The 15,137-nt window shown below is 65.9% G+C and overlaps 2 protein-coding genes across 2 annotated transcripts; both read right to left on the reverse strand.

Annotated features, from left to right (window-relative positions):
* Window positions 1-4,112: 4,112 nt before the first annotated feature.
* Window positions 4,113-8,878, reverse strand: ELAVL3 (ELAV like RNA binding protein 3; the record flags this gene model as incomplete). Its single annotated transcript, XM_084223852.1, has 8 exons — window positions 4,113-4,437; window positions 4,569-4,607; window positions 5,091-5,307; window positions 5,631-5,784; window positions 5,969-6,072; window positions 6,804-7,086; window positions 8,282-8,380; window positions 8,855-8,878. 8 exons carry the CDS (start codon window positions 8,876-8,878, stop codon window positions 4,113-4,115), a joined length of 1,245 nt encoding a protein of 414 aa, XP_084079978.1.
* On the reverse strand, window positions 8,772-14,551 carry ZNF653 (zinc finger protein 653). The gene is made up of 9 exons (XM_084223877.1): window positions 14,258-14,551; window positions 13,516-13,559; window positions 12,114-12,323; window positions 10,856-11,209; window positions 10,347-10,515; window positions 9,608-9,734; window positions 9,387-9,501; window positions 9,143-9,242; window positions 8,772-9,071 (listed from the first exon to the last, which is right to left on the reverse strand). Exons 1-9 carry the CDS (start codon window positions 14,539-14,541, stop codon window positions 8,969-8,971), a joined length of 1,506 nt encoding a protein of 501 aa, XP_084080003.1. The 5' UTR covers window positions 14,542-14,551; the 3' UTR covers window positions 8,772-8,968.
* Window positions 14,552-15,137: the final 586 nt, after the last annotated feature.

Below are 15,137 nucleotides of genomic sequence, written 5' to 3' on the forward strand. Positions count from 1 at the left end.
AACGTGAGGGGAAAAGAGCGGTAAACATGAGGGAAAATTGAGGGAAACGTGAGGGGAAAATGGAGGGAAACGTGAGGAGAAAAAGGCAGAAATGTGAGGGAAAAATGGTGGCAAACATGAGGGGAAAATGGAGGGAAATGTGAGGGGAAAATGGGGGGAAATGTGAGGATAAAAGAGCGGTAAATGTGAGGGGAAATTGAGGGAAATGTGAGGGGAAAATGGAGGGAAACGTGAGGGGAAAATGGGGAGAAATGTGAGGAGAAAAGAGCGGTAAACGTGAGGGAAATGTGAGGGGGAAAAGGGCGGGAAACATGAAGGAAAAAGAGTGATAAACAAAGGGAAAATTGAGGGAAACGTAAGGGGAAAATTGAGGGAAACGTGAGGGGAAAAGAGTGGGAAACGTGAGGGGAAAATTGAGAGAAACGTGAGGGGAAAATGGTGGCAAACATGAGGGGAAAAGAGCAGTAAACGTGAGGGAAAATTGAGAGAAATGTGAGGGGAAATAGAGGGAAACGTGAGGGGAAAAGAGCGGGAAGCGTCAGGGGCAAATGGAGGGAAATGTGAGGGGAAAATGGAGGGAAACGTGAGGGGAAAAAGGGCGGGAAACATGACGGAAAAAGAGCGGGAAGCGTGAGGGGAAAATGGTGGCAAACATGAGGGGAAAAGAGCGGTAAACATAAGGGAAAATTGAGGGAAACGTGACGGGAAAAGAGAAGGAAATGTGAGGGAAAATTGAGGGAAATGTGAGGGGAAAAGAGCGGTAAACATAAGGGAAAATTGAAGGAAACATCAGGGGAAAAGAGCGGGAAGTGTAAGGGGAAATTGAGGGAAACGTGAGGGGAAAATGGAGGGAAACGTGAGGAGAAAAAGGCAGAAATGTGAGGGGAAAATGGTGGCAAACATGAGGGGAAAATGGAGGGAAATGTGAGGGGAAAATGGAGGGAAACCTGAGGGGAAAATGGGGGGAAATGTGAGGAGAAAAGAGCGGTAAATGTGAGGGAAAATTGAGGGAAACGTGAGAGAAAAAGGGCAGGAAACCTGAGGGAAAAAGAGTGGGAAACGTGAGAGGAAAATGGTGGAAAACGTGAGGGGAAAAGAGTGGTAAACGTGAGGGGAAAATTGAGGGAAATGTGAGGGGAAAATGGAGGGAAACGTGAGGGGAAAAAGGGCGGGAAACATGAGGGAAAAAGAGCGGGAAGCATGAGGGGAAAATGGTGGCAAACATGAGGGGAAAAGAGCAGTAAATGTGAGGGAAAATTGAGGGAAACATGAGGGGGAAATGCAGGGAAACGTGAGGAGAAAAAGGGAGGGAAACCTGAGGGGGAAACGGGGGGAAATATGAGGAGAAAAGAGCAGTAAATGTGAGGGAAAATTGAGGGAAATGTGAGGGGAAATGGAGGAAAATGTGAGGGGAAAAGAGCAGGAAACATGAGGGAAAAAGAGCGGGAAGCATGAGGGGAAAATGGTGGCAAATGTGAGCAGAAAAGAGCGGTAAACATTAAGGAAAATTGAGGGAAACGTGAGGGGAAAAGAGCAGTAAACGTGAGGGAAAATTGAGGGAAACGTGAGGGGAAAATTGAGGGGAAAAGAGAAGGAAACGTGAGGGGAAAAGAGCGGGAAGCGTCAGGGAAAAAGGCCAACGGTCCCAGACAGAAAAGCCCTCCCTGCCAAAACCACGCACAAATAATGCCTTTTAAAATTTTTTATTGATTTTTTCCATGAAAAATACAAAGAGTCGAGTCCAGGGGTGGGGGCCGGGGGGTCCCGGTCCCCTCCGAGGGGTCCCGCAGTGCCACAGGGGGGTCCCTGGGCACCTTTTGTCCCCGCGTTGGGCCCCCCAAAAATGGGCCGGGGCTGAGGTGGGGACCCCTTATTGCTACTGAATTGGGGGTCCCCTGGCCCCCCTCCCCAAATTCCAGGGCTGGATTCCTGGAAGAGGGGGTGGGGGTCAGAGTTTGGGGGGGGGGAGGGGGCTGATGGCGGATCTGGACACGGGGGCCGCTCCTAAATATTTATATTAATAATAATTAAAACTACAAGAAGCTTCACACAGGCACGACACAAAAAAACCAGGAGCCGGGGTGGGTTTGGGGAAGGGTCTGGGGAGAAAAAAGAGGGTCCCGGGGAATGCCAGGATCAGGGAAAAACCAGGGAAGAATAGGAAATAAATGGGAAATAAACCACTGAAAAGTGAGAAATTATCCCGACGGCGAAGGGAAAATAAATAAGAACTGCAATAATAATAATAATAATAATAATAACATCAATAATAATTAATAAGAAGAATAATTAAGAATAATTAAGAATAATAACAATGATAAGGAGTATGGGGGAACTCAAGGTTGGGGCTTTTCAGGTGGGGTTCCGCCCTTTTTAATTTTTTTTGACAGGAGGCTCCAAATTCCAGCAAGTGGAGCAATTTGGGGCAAAAATCGCCCATTTTGGAGAATTTGGGAAGGGGGGGGGGGGAAGTGTGACAAGACACATCCCCTCCCTCCCAGTTTTGGGGGTACCAGAGCAATCCCTGGCATTTCAGTGCCACTGACCCCCCAAAACTTGTCTTGATCTCTCTTGGGGTTCACAAGCTGCTTCCAAGGAACTCGGGGAGCACAAAGCAGGTTCTCACCCCCTCTGGAAAGGCGATTTTGGGGATTTTGGGGGATATTTTTAATAGTCTGCTATAAAAATAGATGGATTTGGGCCGGCGGCTCCCGAGGAGTCACCGCTCCCTGGGCCAGTCACGCTCCTCCTTACCTGACAACGGGTAACAGGTCTAATTAAACACGTGATTAATCCTTTTCTTCTTCCTCCCCAAAAATTCCTCCCCCTCCCCCAGGAAATGAAGGACAAACATGGAAAGAAGGAGAGAGCGAGAGGATCCCCCCTCCCCTTCCCTGCTGGAGTCCTGGAGTGGAGGGAAGGGGGGGCACAGCCCCCACCTGGACACACCTGGATCAGGCGAGGGGGGGGCACCGCTCCAGGTGGTCCGGCCACTGCCGGAGTGGTGGGGTTGGGGGTACCCGGGGGGGTCCCAGGTGTGTCCACAGTGTCCTGGGGGGGTCTCCAGGCTTTCCAGGGCCGCTCCCAGTGCCCTGCAGCACCTGGAGGAGTCCTCAGGATGCCCGTCGGGGACAGGTGAGGGTGTCCAGGTGTCCGGGCTGTGCGTCAGGTGTCCCCACGGTGGCCATGGAGGGGGTCTCGGGGGGTCTCCACGGTGTCTGTGGCGCTCACGGCGGGCCCCCATGGTCTCCAAGGTCTCCAGGTGCGTTTCTCCATCTCCTGGAGACCCAGGATGTCCTCGGTGTCCATGCAGGGGCTGCCAGGACCTGAACCGGCTTTGTCCATGGCGCCCATGGGGGGACCCTGAGGGCTCCAGGAGGTGTTTGGTGCTCATGGGGGTCCCCAAAGGTCCCTGAGGGTCCCCAAGGTCTCCAGTTGGGCTCCTCCATGGTCTCCATGGTGCTCGTGGGGGGGACCCTGAGGCCTCCAGGTCTTCATGGGGGCTTCTCCATGATCTCCATGGTGCTCACGGGGGTCCCCAAAGGTCCCTCAAGGTCCTCAAGGTCTCCAGTTGGGTTTCTCCATGGTGCTCACGGGGGTCCCCAAAGGTCCCTGAGGGTCCTCAAGGTCTCCAGTTGGGTTCCTCCATGGTGCTCATGGGGGTCCCTCAAGGTCCCCAAGGTCTCCAGTTGGGTTTCCCCATGGTGCTCATGGGGGTCCCTGAGGTCCCCAAGGTCTCCAGTTGGGTTTCCCCATGGTGCTCATGGGGGTCCCTGAGGTCCCCAAGGTCTCCAGTGGGGTTCCTCCATGGTGCTCATGGGGGTCCCTGAGGGTCCCCAAGGTCTCCAGTGGGGTTCCTCCATGGTGCCCACAGAGGAGGTCCCCAAAGGTCCCTGAGGTCCCCAAGGTCTCCAGTGGGGTTCCTCCATGGTGCTCATGGGGGTCCCCGAAGGTCCCTGAGGTCCCCAAGGTCTCCAGCGGGGTTCCTCCATGGTGCCCACAGAGGAGGTCCCCAATCCCTCCATCCGAATTTCCCCACGGCGATCACGGGGGGTCCCCACACCCCCCCAGGAGACCCCCGCAGCCCCCCGGGCAAGGGGGCGACACACACCTCAGGCCTTGTGCTGCTTGGTGGTCTTGAAGGACACCTGGAGCACGCGCTCGCCCAGGCGGTAGCCGTTGAGGCTGGCGATGGCCATGGCCGCCTCCTCGTAGTTGGTCATGGTGACGAAGCCGAAGCCTTTGCACTTGTTGGTGGCGAAGTCGCGGATCACCTTGACGTTGGTGACGGCGCCGAAGGGCCCGAAGAGCTGCCACAGGACGCTCTCGTCCGCCTCGGGCGCCAGGTTGTAGACGAAGATGCACCAGCCCGGCCCGGGCGTGCCCAGGCCCACCCCGGCCAGCGCCGGCACCGCCTCGATGGCCAGCGGGGAGAACCTGGGCAGCAGCGACAGCGGGCTGGCCCGGGGTCAGCGCGGGGGCCCCGGGGTCCCTCCGCACCCGGGGAGGGTCCCCAGGGGGAAATCTGGGGGGACTTGGGGGGGTTTAGGGAGTGGGGGGGGCGTTACCTCTTCACCCCGTACGCCACGTTCAGCAAATTGTCCAGTCTGGGGGGATGAGGGGCTGTTAGCGGGGGTGGCCCTGGTGACAGGGGGGTCCCTGTGCCCCGGGGGGTCCCACTCCCCGAGCCCCCCCCCTGCTCCGAGCACTCCCAGGATCCTTGGGGTTTATGTTCCCACCCCCTTGGACCATCCCAGGACCCCCCAGTGCCTCTGTTCCCAGGGGTGTCCCACCCCTCTGACCCCCAGGACCCCATTCCCAGGGATGTCCCCCATCCCCAGCCCCCCACGACCCCCATTCCCAAGATATCTCACCCCCCCAGCCCCCCCATCCCGGGGTGTCCCCCATTCCGGGGGTGTCCCCCAATCCCGGGGGTGTCCCCCTCCCCATTCCAGGGATGTTCCCAAATCCCGGGGGTGTCCCCCCCCCCATTCCCGGGGTGTCCCCCATTCCGGGGGTGTTCCCGAATCCCGGGGTGTCCCCCATTCCCGGGGTGTCCCCCCCATCCCCACCCCCCTCCCGCCCCTCACCGGAAGCGCTGCGGGGGGGGGTGCAGGGCCCCATAGCGCCGGGCTCCGGGGCACAGGCTCAGCAGGGCCCCCCCCGATTTCTGCCCAGGGGTGTTGGCGAACTTGACCGTGATGGGCTCGGCCGCCCCGAGGGGCTTCTGCCCGTGCAGCCCCCGCACGGCCTCCTCGGCCTCCACGCGCTTGTCGAAGCGGATGAAGCCCACCCCCCGGGACACACCTGCGCAGGTGACACAGGGATCGGGGACAGCCCCACAAAACCCCCTTCCTGCCTTGCCCACCCACAGACCCTAAAGGGATCGTTGGGTAACCCTCCAAAGGGAGTCCCCACCTCTGCAGAACCCCCAAAATCCCCCAGGACTTCCATTTCCAGGATGTCCCACCCCCCAGAACCCCCCCAGAACCCCCCAGGACATCCATTCCCAGGACGTCCCACCCGTCAGGAATGTCCCACCTCCCCCAGGACCCCCAGGGCCCCCCCGCCCAGGGATGTCCCACCCTCCCAGGTGCACTCTGAGCACACCTGGGCCCAGCTGACCTCACCTGTCACCTGGTCCACGAGGATGCGGGAGGTGATGATGCGGCCGTACTGGGAGAAGAGCTGCTCCATCTCCTTCTGCCCCATGGCCTTGGGCAGGCCGCTCACGTACAGGTTGGCATCGCGGATGGAGGCGGAGCTGGGCCGGGCGTAGGACACCTGGGGGGACAGGTGAGCCCTCGGGACCCCCGGGGGACACGGGCACCGCCCGCCCAGGCCTTCCACCCACCACAAAGCGCCCCACGGGTGCCCCCTGAAGGATCCCACATGTGGCCCCCCTCCCCAGGTGCCCCCCAGGTGCCCCCCCAGGTGCCCCCCAGGTGTCCCCATGTCCCCAGGGCACCTTGATGGTCTTGGTCTGCAGCTTGAGGCCGTTGAGGGCCCCGATGGCCCTGTCGGCGTCGCCGGCCTCCACGTAGTTGACGAAGCCGTAGCCCAGGCTTTGCCCTGGGACACCGTGTCACTGTCACTGGGGTGGCCCTGTCCCCTGTGCTCCCAGAGCCACCCCCACCCCTGCCCCCAGATCCGCGGCCACCTCGCCAGCCTCGCTGTCCCCGTGGTCCCTGTCCCCTGGGTCCCCGTGGATGTGGCACTCAGGGTCAAACCCGTGGGGACAGGGACACCGGGGTCATGGGGACAGGGACACCAGGCCTGTGGGGACAGTGTGACAGGGACACTGGGGTCATGGGGACAGGGACACCGGGGTCATGGGGACAGGGACACCAGGACTGTGGGGGCAGTATGGGGACAGGGACACCGGAGTCATGGGGACAGGGACACCAGGACTGTGGGGACAGGGACACCAGGCCTGTGGGGACAGTGTGACAGGGACAGGGGACAGGGACACCGGGGTCATGGGGCACTAGGGGGACACTGAACTGTCCCTGCTCCCATGGTCACTGTCTATCCCTGTCCCCACAGGTCCCCGTGTCCCCTCTCCCTTCCTATGTCACCGTGTCCCATATCCCCGTGTCCTGTGTCCCTTGTCCTATTGCCCATGTCCCACTGCCCATGTCACCGTGTCCCATCTCCCCACACCTCGCATCTCTGTGTCCTGTCCCTGTCCCTGCCCGGCCCCATGTCCCTGCCTCGTGTCCCCGTCCCGTACCGGTGACCTTGTCCCTGTCCCTGTCCTGCCCCATGTCCCCGTGTCGCCGTGCCCTGTCCCCGTCCCGTACCGGTGACCTTGTCCCTGACGAGCTTGCAGGACTCGATGTCGCCGAGGCTGCCGAAGAGGCTCCGCAGCTCCTCCTGGCTCATGGACTGCGGCAGGTAGTTGACGATCAGGTTGGTTTTGCTGTCGTCGGCCACGGGGGGGGGACCCGGGGGGGCCCCGTTGGGCAGCGCCGCCGCCACCCCCGGGCCTGGCACGGCCACCACGGGGACGGGGACCGGGACGGGGCCGCAGCCCGACGGCCCCGCGGCGCTGGGAGCCTGGGCCTCCACCGTGCTCAGGATCTGCTGGGGGGACAGGCGGTGTCACAGCGGGTCACCGCGGGGACAGGGACCGCCAGGGGACGGCGACAGTGCGGGCATGGCCACGGCGAGGGGACAGGGACAGCGGGATGGCGGGGACGGCGCTGGGACATGGGGACGGCGCTGCGGGGACGGGGACAGCGAGCTGGTGGGGACGGGGAGGGGACAGCGTGGGGACAGGGACGGCGGGAGGCGGGGACATCGCACGGGGGACAGTGACACCCGGGTGGGGCCACGGGGGGGACAATCCCCCCTTTGTGCGGCAGCGCCCCCGCCCCTTCCCCCCCTCCCCAATAGCGCGGGGTGGGCGACAATGGCCCTTTGTCACCGGGCGATGGGGACACCCGGGGCCACCAGCCACGGCCCCGGGGGGCGTGGGGACGGCGACACGCGGGGACAGCCACACACGTGTGGCGTGTGCCCCCCCCGGCCCCAAACGGCCGCGGTTTGGGGAGGGGTCCGCGCCCCTCCCCTGCGCGCGCGTGTCCCCGCAGGTGCCACCCGCGTGTGACGCCGTGTCCCCAGCCGAGCGTGTGACACGCTCACGGGGAGGGGGGGGGGACACCGAGAGGAGGGGGGGGTGGGAATTGGGGGTGGGGGGAGCAGGGGAGGGGGATGGGAGATCGGGGGGGATCCCCGCAATCCCCCTCCCCACCCCGTTCCTACCGTCACCATCGTGTCGCCGGGGGGGGGGGCGGGCCCCGCACGGCCCCGAGGGCTCGGGGGGCCCGGGGGGAGGCCGGGGGGGGCTCCGGGGGTCGCGGCGGCGGCACCGGGTGCTGCGAGCGGCGGCCCCGTCGGTCCTTTAAACGTCCTTGGGCGGGCGCGGGGCGGGGCCCCCCAAAAACCGCCCCCCCACCCCACCCCCCCTCCCCTCCCGAGATGGTTCCGTCCGCGCCCCCCCCAAAAAAGGTGGGTCAGTCCGGCCCCCCCCCAAAAAAAGAACCGCCCTCCCCCCCCCCGCAGGGCCCGAAGCCCCCCGAGACCCCCAAGGCCCCGCCCACGGGAGGAGGAGGAGGAAGGACGGGGAGGGATGGAGAGGAGGAAGAAAGAGGGAATGGAGGAGGAGGAGGAGGAAGGAGCGGAGGAGAAAGCGCAGGAAGGGTGGGGGGGAGGAGGAGGAGGAGGGTGATGAAGGAGGAGGACGCAGAGGAAGAGGAGGGTGATGAAGGTCGCGGACGAGCCGCCGCCGCCGCCGCCGCTTCAGCACCGGGGACAGCGCCGAGCTCGCGCGCAGCTCCCGCGAGGGGCGGCGCCCCCCGAAATGGGGAGGGGGCACCTGCGAGGGACCCCCTGAGCCCCCCCCAAACCCTGTGAGACCCCCCCCAAACCCTGCGGGACCCCCTGAGCCCCCCCCCAAACCCTGAGGGACCCCCCCAAACCCTGCAGGACCACCGAGCCCCCCCAAACCCTGTGAGACCCCCCAAACCCTGCGGGACCCCCGAGCCCCCCCAGAGAAGAAGCAGCACAAAAAGTCCCGATTTTAATGGACTGGGGGGAGTCCTGGGGGGGTCTGTGCCCCCCCAGTGTCCCCAGACCCCCCCCAAACCCCAGGTGTCCCCAGGGGGTGACAAGCGACAATAAGGAAATAAATAAAAGGTGAGGGGGGGGCACAGGGTCACCTGGGGGGCACAGGGCCACCTGGGGGGGCACAGGGTCACCTGGGGGGGAGGGGGGACAGCCCCGAGGGACCCTCAGGTGCTGGGGGTGTCCCGGGGAGGGGCTCAGGACCCCCCAGGTGGTTCTTCTTCACCTCCAGGTGCAGCTGCAGGAACATCGGGGGGCCCAGGTGAGTCCGGGGGGGCCCAGGTGATTCCAGGGGGGCCCAGGTGAGTCGGGAGGACACCCAGGTGAGTCGGGGGGGTCCCTAGGTGCCGCGGGGCTCGGGGGGGCTCTGGAGCCCCCCGTGTCTCCGCATGTGCCAGGTGAGGGAGGCGCGCTGGCGGCAGCGGTACCCGCACACCTCGCACCTGGGGGGGCAAGGCGGGGGTCAGGTGTGCCCGGGGGGGCTCAGCCCTCGGCAGGACCCCCCCTCACTCACTGCAGGGGGGTCTCCCCGGTGTGCGTCCTCCTGTGCACCTCCAGGTGGTTCTTGCGCTTGAAGGATTTGCTGCAGGTGTCACAGGTGAACTCCCGCACACCTGGGGGGGCACGCGGGGAATGGGGGGGCTCACCTGGGGGGCGGCCAGCAGGTAAAACCTCCTGCCGTGGAGGGAGGAGGGTTTGGGGAGCTCCCGAAGAGAGGGGGCTCGGGGGCACACCTGGGGGCACACCTGGCGGCTCACCTGAGTGCACGCCCATGTGGCGCCGCAGGTGCTTGGCCAGGTGAAAGCTCTTCCTGCAGCCGGGCTGGGGGCACACCTGGCTCCGGGCCCTGCGGTGCACCTGGCTCAGGTGGCTCTGGGGGCACCAGCGAGGTCAGAGGGGGCCAGGACAGGTGAGGGGATTCTGGGCAGGTGAGGGGGGGGTCCGGGACAGGTGAGGGGGTGCTCCCCCCTCCAGGCACCTGGAAGCTGCTGAGGGTCCTGAACTCCTGTCCACAGGTGCCGTAGGGGCAGCTCAGGGGCTCGGGGGGGTCCTCGGGGTCTGGGGAGGGGGCACGGCCCCGTCGGCTCCGCCGGGGCCTGCAGAGCCTGGTGTGAGCCCCCCTCAGAAAGGTGGGGACAGGTACCAGAGCAGCCCACCTGAGCCACCTGAACCCCCTGCCCACCCCGGAACGACCCCTCCCCAAAACACCTCCCCAGAACTCCCAAATTTCCCCAAATAAAAGAGTCCCTGACCCCCAAAACCTTCCCAGGCGCTCCCCCCTCCTTCACACACTCAGGTAACCTAAGCCCCACCCCAAAGACCCCCCAAACCCCCCCAGAGACCCCCTAAACCCCCCAAAGCACCCCAGAGACCCCCTAAACCCCCCAAACATGCCCAGGGCCCCCGAAACCCCCCCAAGTGACCCCCAGGGACCCCCTAAAGGCCCCTAAGGACGACCAGGGATCCCCTGAACTCCCCAAAGCCCCCTCAGGGACCCACAAAACCCCCCAAACTGACCCCCAGGGACCCTCAGGGACCCCCAAAACCCCCCAACAGACCCCAAGGACCCCCAGGGATCCCCTAAACCCCCCAAAGCCCCCTCAGGGACCACCTAAACCCCCCAAACTGATCCCCAGGGACCCTTAGGGACCCCCAAAGCCCCCCAGTGGACCCCAGGGATCCCCTAAACCCCCCAAAGCCCCCCAGGGCCCCCCGACCTTTCTGGCTCTTTGGGGATCTCGTAGATGATCGTCGACCCCTCGGGGTCCTCGGCTGGGGAGGGGTCCCGGGGGGGCTCCCGGGGGGGCTCTGGAGGGGGGGGCTCGGCGGGGGGTGGGGGCAGCTCCTCCTGCTTCAGCCTCAGCACCGGGTCCTCCTCATCCTCCTCTGCCATCAGTGGGGCTGGTGAGACCCCCTGGGACCCCCCAGCTCCTGCCCCGTCCCTTTTCTGACCCCCAAACCCACCCCCAAACCCCCCCCAATTCCTGACCCCAAACCCCCCCCCAATTCCTGACCCCAAACCCCCCCCCAATTCCTGACCCCAAACCTTCCCCTGTTCCTGACCCAAATCCCCCAATTCCTGGCCCCAAACCTTCCCCCATTCCTGACCCAAACCCCAAATTCCTGACCCCAAACCTTCCCCAATTCCTGACCCAGAACCGTCCCCAATCCCCCTCACTCCCACCCCCCATTCTGAGCCCCCCAACCCCGCCATTTCCCCCCTCACCTGTCTTGGCCAGGTGTGGCTCCTCAGGTGGGGCGGGGAAGGCGCCGCCCCCCTCCAGCAGCACCGGGGGCCCCCCCAGGCCGAGCTGGAGCCCCCCCAGACCCTCACAGCCGGGCCCGGCCAGGATCAGGAGGGGGGGGCCCTGCAGCAGGGCGGGGGTGGGGGCGCCCCCCGCGCCCCCCGCCCCCCGCGGCAGGGGCAGGGGCAGGGGCACGCACACCACGGCCTCCAGCGCCTCGGGGGGCGCCGCGGGACCCCCGGCGGGGGCGGCGGGACCCCCGCCCACGGCCGGAGCCGCCTCAGAGCCCGAGCTGCAGCCCCCCGAGGAGGAGGAGGAGGAGGAAGAGCCGGGGGCTGCGGGGAGGCCGGAGAGTCAAGGGGGGATCTGCCCCCTCCCCCCGGGTGAGGAATCCCTCCCCAGACCCCGAAACCCTCAGGGACCACCCAAAAATCCCCTCCAGACTCAAAATACCCCAAAAAGAACTCGGGTTGTCCCAAACAGCTCCAAACCCCCCAGAACCCAAACCCACACCCCAAATCTCGAACCCCACAGCCCCCAGACCCTAGACCCACACCCCCTAACCCCCCAGCCCCAAACCTCGAACCCCCCAGACCCCAAACCCCCCAGAACCCAAACCCACACCCCAAACCTTGAACCCCTCACACCCCAAACCCCTCAAACCCTCCAGACCCCAAACCCCACACACCCCAAACCTCGAACCCCCCAGACCCCAAACCCCCTAACCCCAAAACCCCCAGACCCCACAACCCCCACCCCCAAACCCTCCAGACTCCCCAGACCCCAAAGCCCCCAGACCCACACCCCCCACATTCCCCAAGCCCCCAGCCCCACGCCCCCCAGCCCCAAACCCCCCAAGACGCCTCAGACCCACACCCCCAAACCCTAAACCCCTAGACCCACACCCCCGCCCCCAAACCCCTTAGACCCATACCCCCCAACCCCCCACCCCCACGCCCCCCATCCCCAAATCCCCCAAGCCCCCAGACCCACACCCCTCGCTCCCAGACCCACGCCCCCTGCCCCCAAACCCCCCAAACCCCTCAGACCGACGCCCCCTGCCCCCAAACCCTAAACCCCCAGACCCATGCCCCTCGCCCCCAAAACCCCCAAACCCCCAGACCCACGCCCCCTGCCCCAAACCCCTGAAACCCCCAGACCCACGCCCCCTGCCCCAAACCCCTCAAGCCCCCATTCCCACGCTCCCCACCCCCGCGCCCCCCGCGCCCCCCGCCCCACCGTCGTCGCCGTCCGAGTCGCTGGGCGGGCGCAGCGGCGAGTGCAGGTCCTGGAAGTAGCGGTGGCCGCGCTCGCACTGCCACACGGCCGTGGTGAAGAGCCCCACCGAGGGGTCCAGCTCCGCCAGCCGCGGCTCGTACGGGCAGCGCTGCCCGTGGTCCTCGTACCACAGCACCGCGTGCCGCAGGCAGTTCACGTTCCGACGGCGCCCTGGCAGGGGCACAGACCCCAGAGTGAGGTATGGACCCCCAAAGTGAGGGACAGGACCCCCAGAGTGGGGTACAGACCCCCAGGGCGAGGGGCAGCACCGCCTCGTACCACAGCACCGCGTGCCGCAGGCAGTTCACGTTCCGACGGCGCCCTGGGGCACAGTGAGGGGACCAGAGACCCCCAGAGTGAGGGGTACAGACCACCAGAGTGGGGTACAGGCCCCCAGAGTGCGGTACAGACCCCCAGAGCAAGGGGCAGCACTGCCTCGTGCCACAGCACCGCGTGCCGCAGGCAGTTCACGTTCCGACGGCGCCCTGGGGCAGGGACCAGGGACCCCAGAGTGAGGTATGAACCCCCAAAGTGAGGGACAGGACCCCAAAGTGAGGGGTACAGACCCCCAGAGTGGGGTACAGACCCCCAAAGTGGGGTACAGACCCCCAGAGCGAGGGGCAGCACTGCCCCGTACCACAGCACCGCGTGCCGCAGGCAGTTCACGTTCCGACGGCGCCCTGGCAGGGGCACAGACCCCAAAGTGAGGGGTACAGACCCCAAAGTGAGGGACAGGACCCCCAAAGGCAGGTACAGACCCCAAAGTGGGGGGTACAGGCACCCCAGGGCGAGGGGCAGCACTGCCTCGTACCACAGCACCGCGTGCCGCAGGCAGTTCATGTTCCGACGGCGCCCTGGGCCAGGGACCAGAGACCCCAGAGTGAGGTACAGACCCCCAGAGTGTTGTAGAGACCCCCAGAGTTGGGTACAGACCCCCAGAGTGGGGTACAGACCCCCAAAGGCAGGTACAGACCCCCAGGGCAAGGAGCAGCACTGCCTCGTACCACAGCACCGCGTGCCGCAGGCAGTTCACGTTCCGACGGCGCCCTGGGGCAGGGACCAGGGACCCCAAAGTGAGGGGCAGGACCCCCAAAGTGAGGGGCAGGACCCTCAGAGTGAGGGGTACAGACCCCAAAGGCAGGTACAGCCACCCCCAAGTGAGAGACTGAGCCCCCAGAGTGAGGTGTGAACCCCTCAAAATCCCAAGATTGGGCACAGCCCCCCAAAGTGGGGTGCAGCCCCCCCAGATCATGCACAGCCGCTCCAGAGCAGGAACAGCCCCCCCAGAGCGGGCTCAGCCCCCCCCAGAGCAGGAACAGCCCCCCCAGAGCGGGCTCAGCCCCCCCCAGAGCCCCCCACTCACTTTTCTTGCGTTTGGGTTTCTTCGGCAGCTGCTCCCAGGGTTTGCTGTGGAGAGACGGGGATGGGAAGGGGCAGGGGCTCCTGCAGGGCCCCAGCCTTCCTCCCCAGCCTCCTCCTCCCCCTCCCCAGCCCAGCCTTCCTCCCCAGCCTCCTCCTCCTCCTCCCCAGCCCAGCCTTCCTCCCCAGCCTCCTCCTCCTCAGCCCAGCCTTCCTCCCCAGCCTCCTCCTCCTCAGCCCAGCCTTCCTCCCCAGCCTCCTCCTCATCCTCCCCAGCCCAGCCTTCCTCCCCAACCTCCTCCTCCTCCTCAGCCCAGCCTTCCTCCCCAGCTTCCTCCTCCTCCTCACTCTTCCCGTTCTTCATCCCCCAGGAGCGCGAGGAAGAACAGGGAGATGCGGGAGAGGAAGGGGGACGGGACAGACGGGAGGGGACGAGGAAGAGGAGCAGGAGGAAGAGGAGCAGGAAGAAGAGGGAGCTGAGGAAGAGGAGCAGGAGGAAGAGCAGGAGGAAGGCAGGCCGGTAACGCTCCCCCAGCGCCGCTCCAGCACCGCGGACAGCGCCCGCCCGCTCCCGCTCCCTCCCGCTCCCGCCGGGCCCGCTCCGCGCCGCCAGCCCCGGCGGAGGCGACACCGCCGCGACCCCCGACCCGCCCCAGCGCCCTCCGGGACCCCCGGGCCCCCTCCCCACGCCCGCGGGCGCGGCCCCCCGCCCTCCCCCCGCCCTCCCCGGCTCTGCCCCGGCTGACCCGCGCCGCCCGGCGCGCTGGCCCCGCTCCAGCCCCAGCAGGTAGGCCGCCAGCTTGGCGTCGCTCCATCCGCTGCGGCGCCGCAGCTCCACCCAGGGCCCGTGCGCCTCGCCCAGGTACACCCGCCGCACGTCGTACTTCTTGCGCGACTCCAGGCGCCGCCGGGCGCGGTCGGTCTCGGTCAGGCGGGGCCGGCCCCGCGCCTTGCGGCCCCCGCCGGGCTCGGGACCCCCGGGACCCCCGGGCCCGCCGGGACCCCCGGGGCCGCGCTCGGCCGCGCTCATGCCGCGGCGCGCCGCGATGACGTCACGGCGCGCTGCGGCGGCGGCGCGGCGCGATGACGTCGGGCGGCGCTCGGTGCGCACGCGCGGGGCGCGCTCTGCCCGCGGCCCCGCCCCGGATTTTGGGGAGGGGTCCCCGAGGGGGAGGGGCGGACCCAGAGGGATCCCGGCGGGTCTGAGCCGTGCCCGGGACCCCCGGGCGGGAGGGGTGATGGTCCTGCCCCTGAGGGACCGCATCGGGTCACCGGGGACCCCCAAACTCACCGGGGACCCCCAAGAGACCCCCCCAAACTCACCGGGGACCCCCCAAACTCACCGGGGACCCCTCAAGGGACCCCCAAACTCACCGGGGACCCCCCAAGAGACCCCCAGAACTCATCGGGGAGCCCCCGAACTCACTGGGGACCCCCAAAAGACCCCCAAACTCAGCGGGGACCCCCCAGACTCACTAAGGATCCCCTAAATGAACCCCCAAACTCATGGGAGACCCCCAAACTCCCCGGGGACCCCCCCAGGTGCCCCCCAAACTCACTGGGGACCCCCCAAGAGACCCCCAAACTCCCCGGGGACCCCCCAGGTGCCCCCCAAACTCACCCAGA

This window comes from Fringilla coelebs (genome assembly GCF_963513975.1).
Source record: "Fringilla coelebs genome assembly, chromosome: 32".
Taxonomy (NCBI): Eukaryota; Metazoa; Chordata; class Aves; order Passeriformes; family Fringillidae; genus Fringilla; species Fringilla coelebs.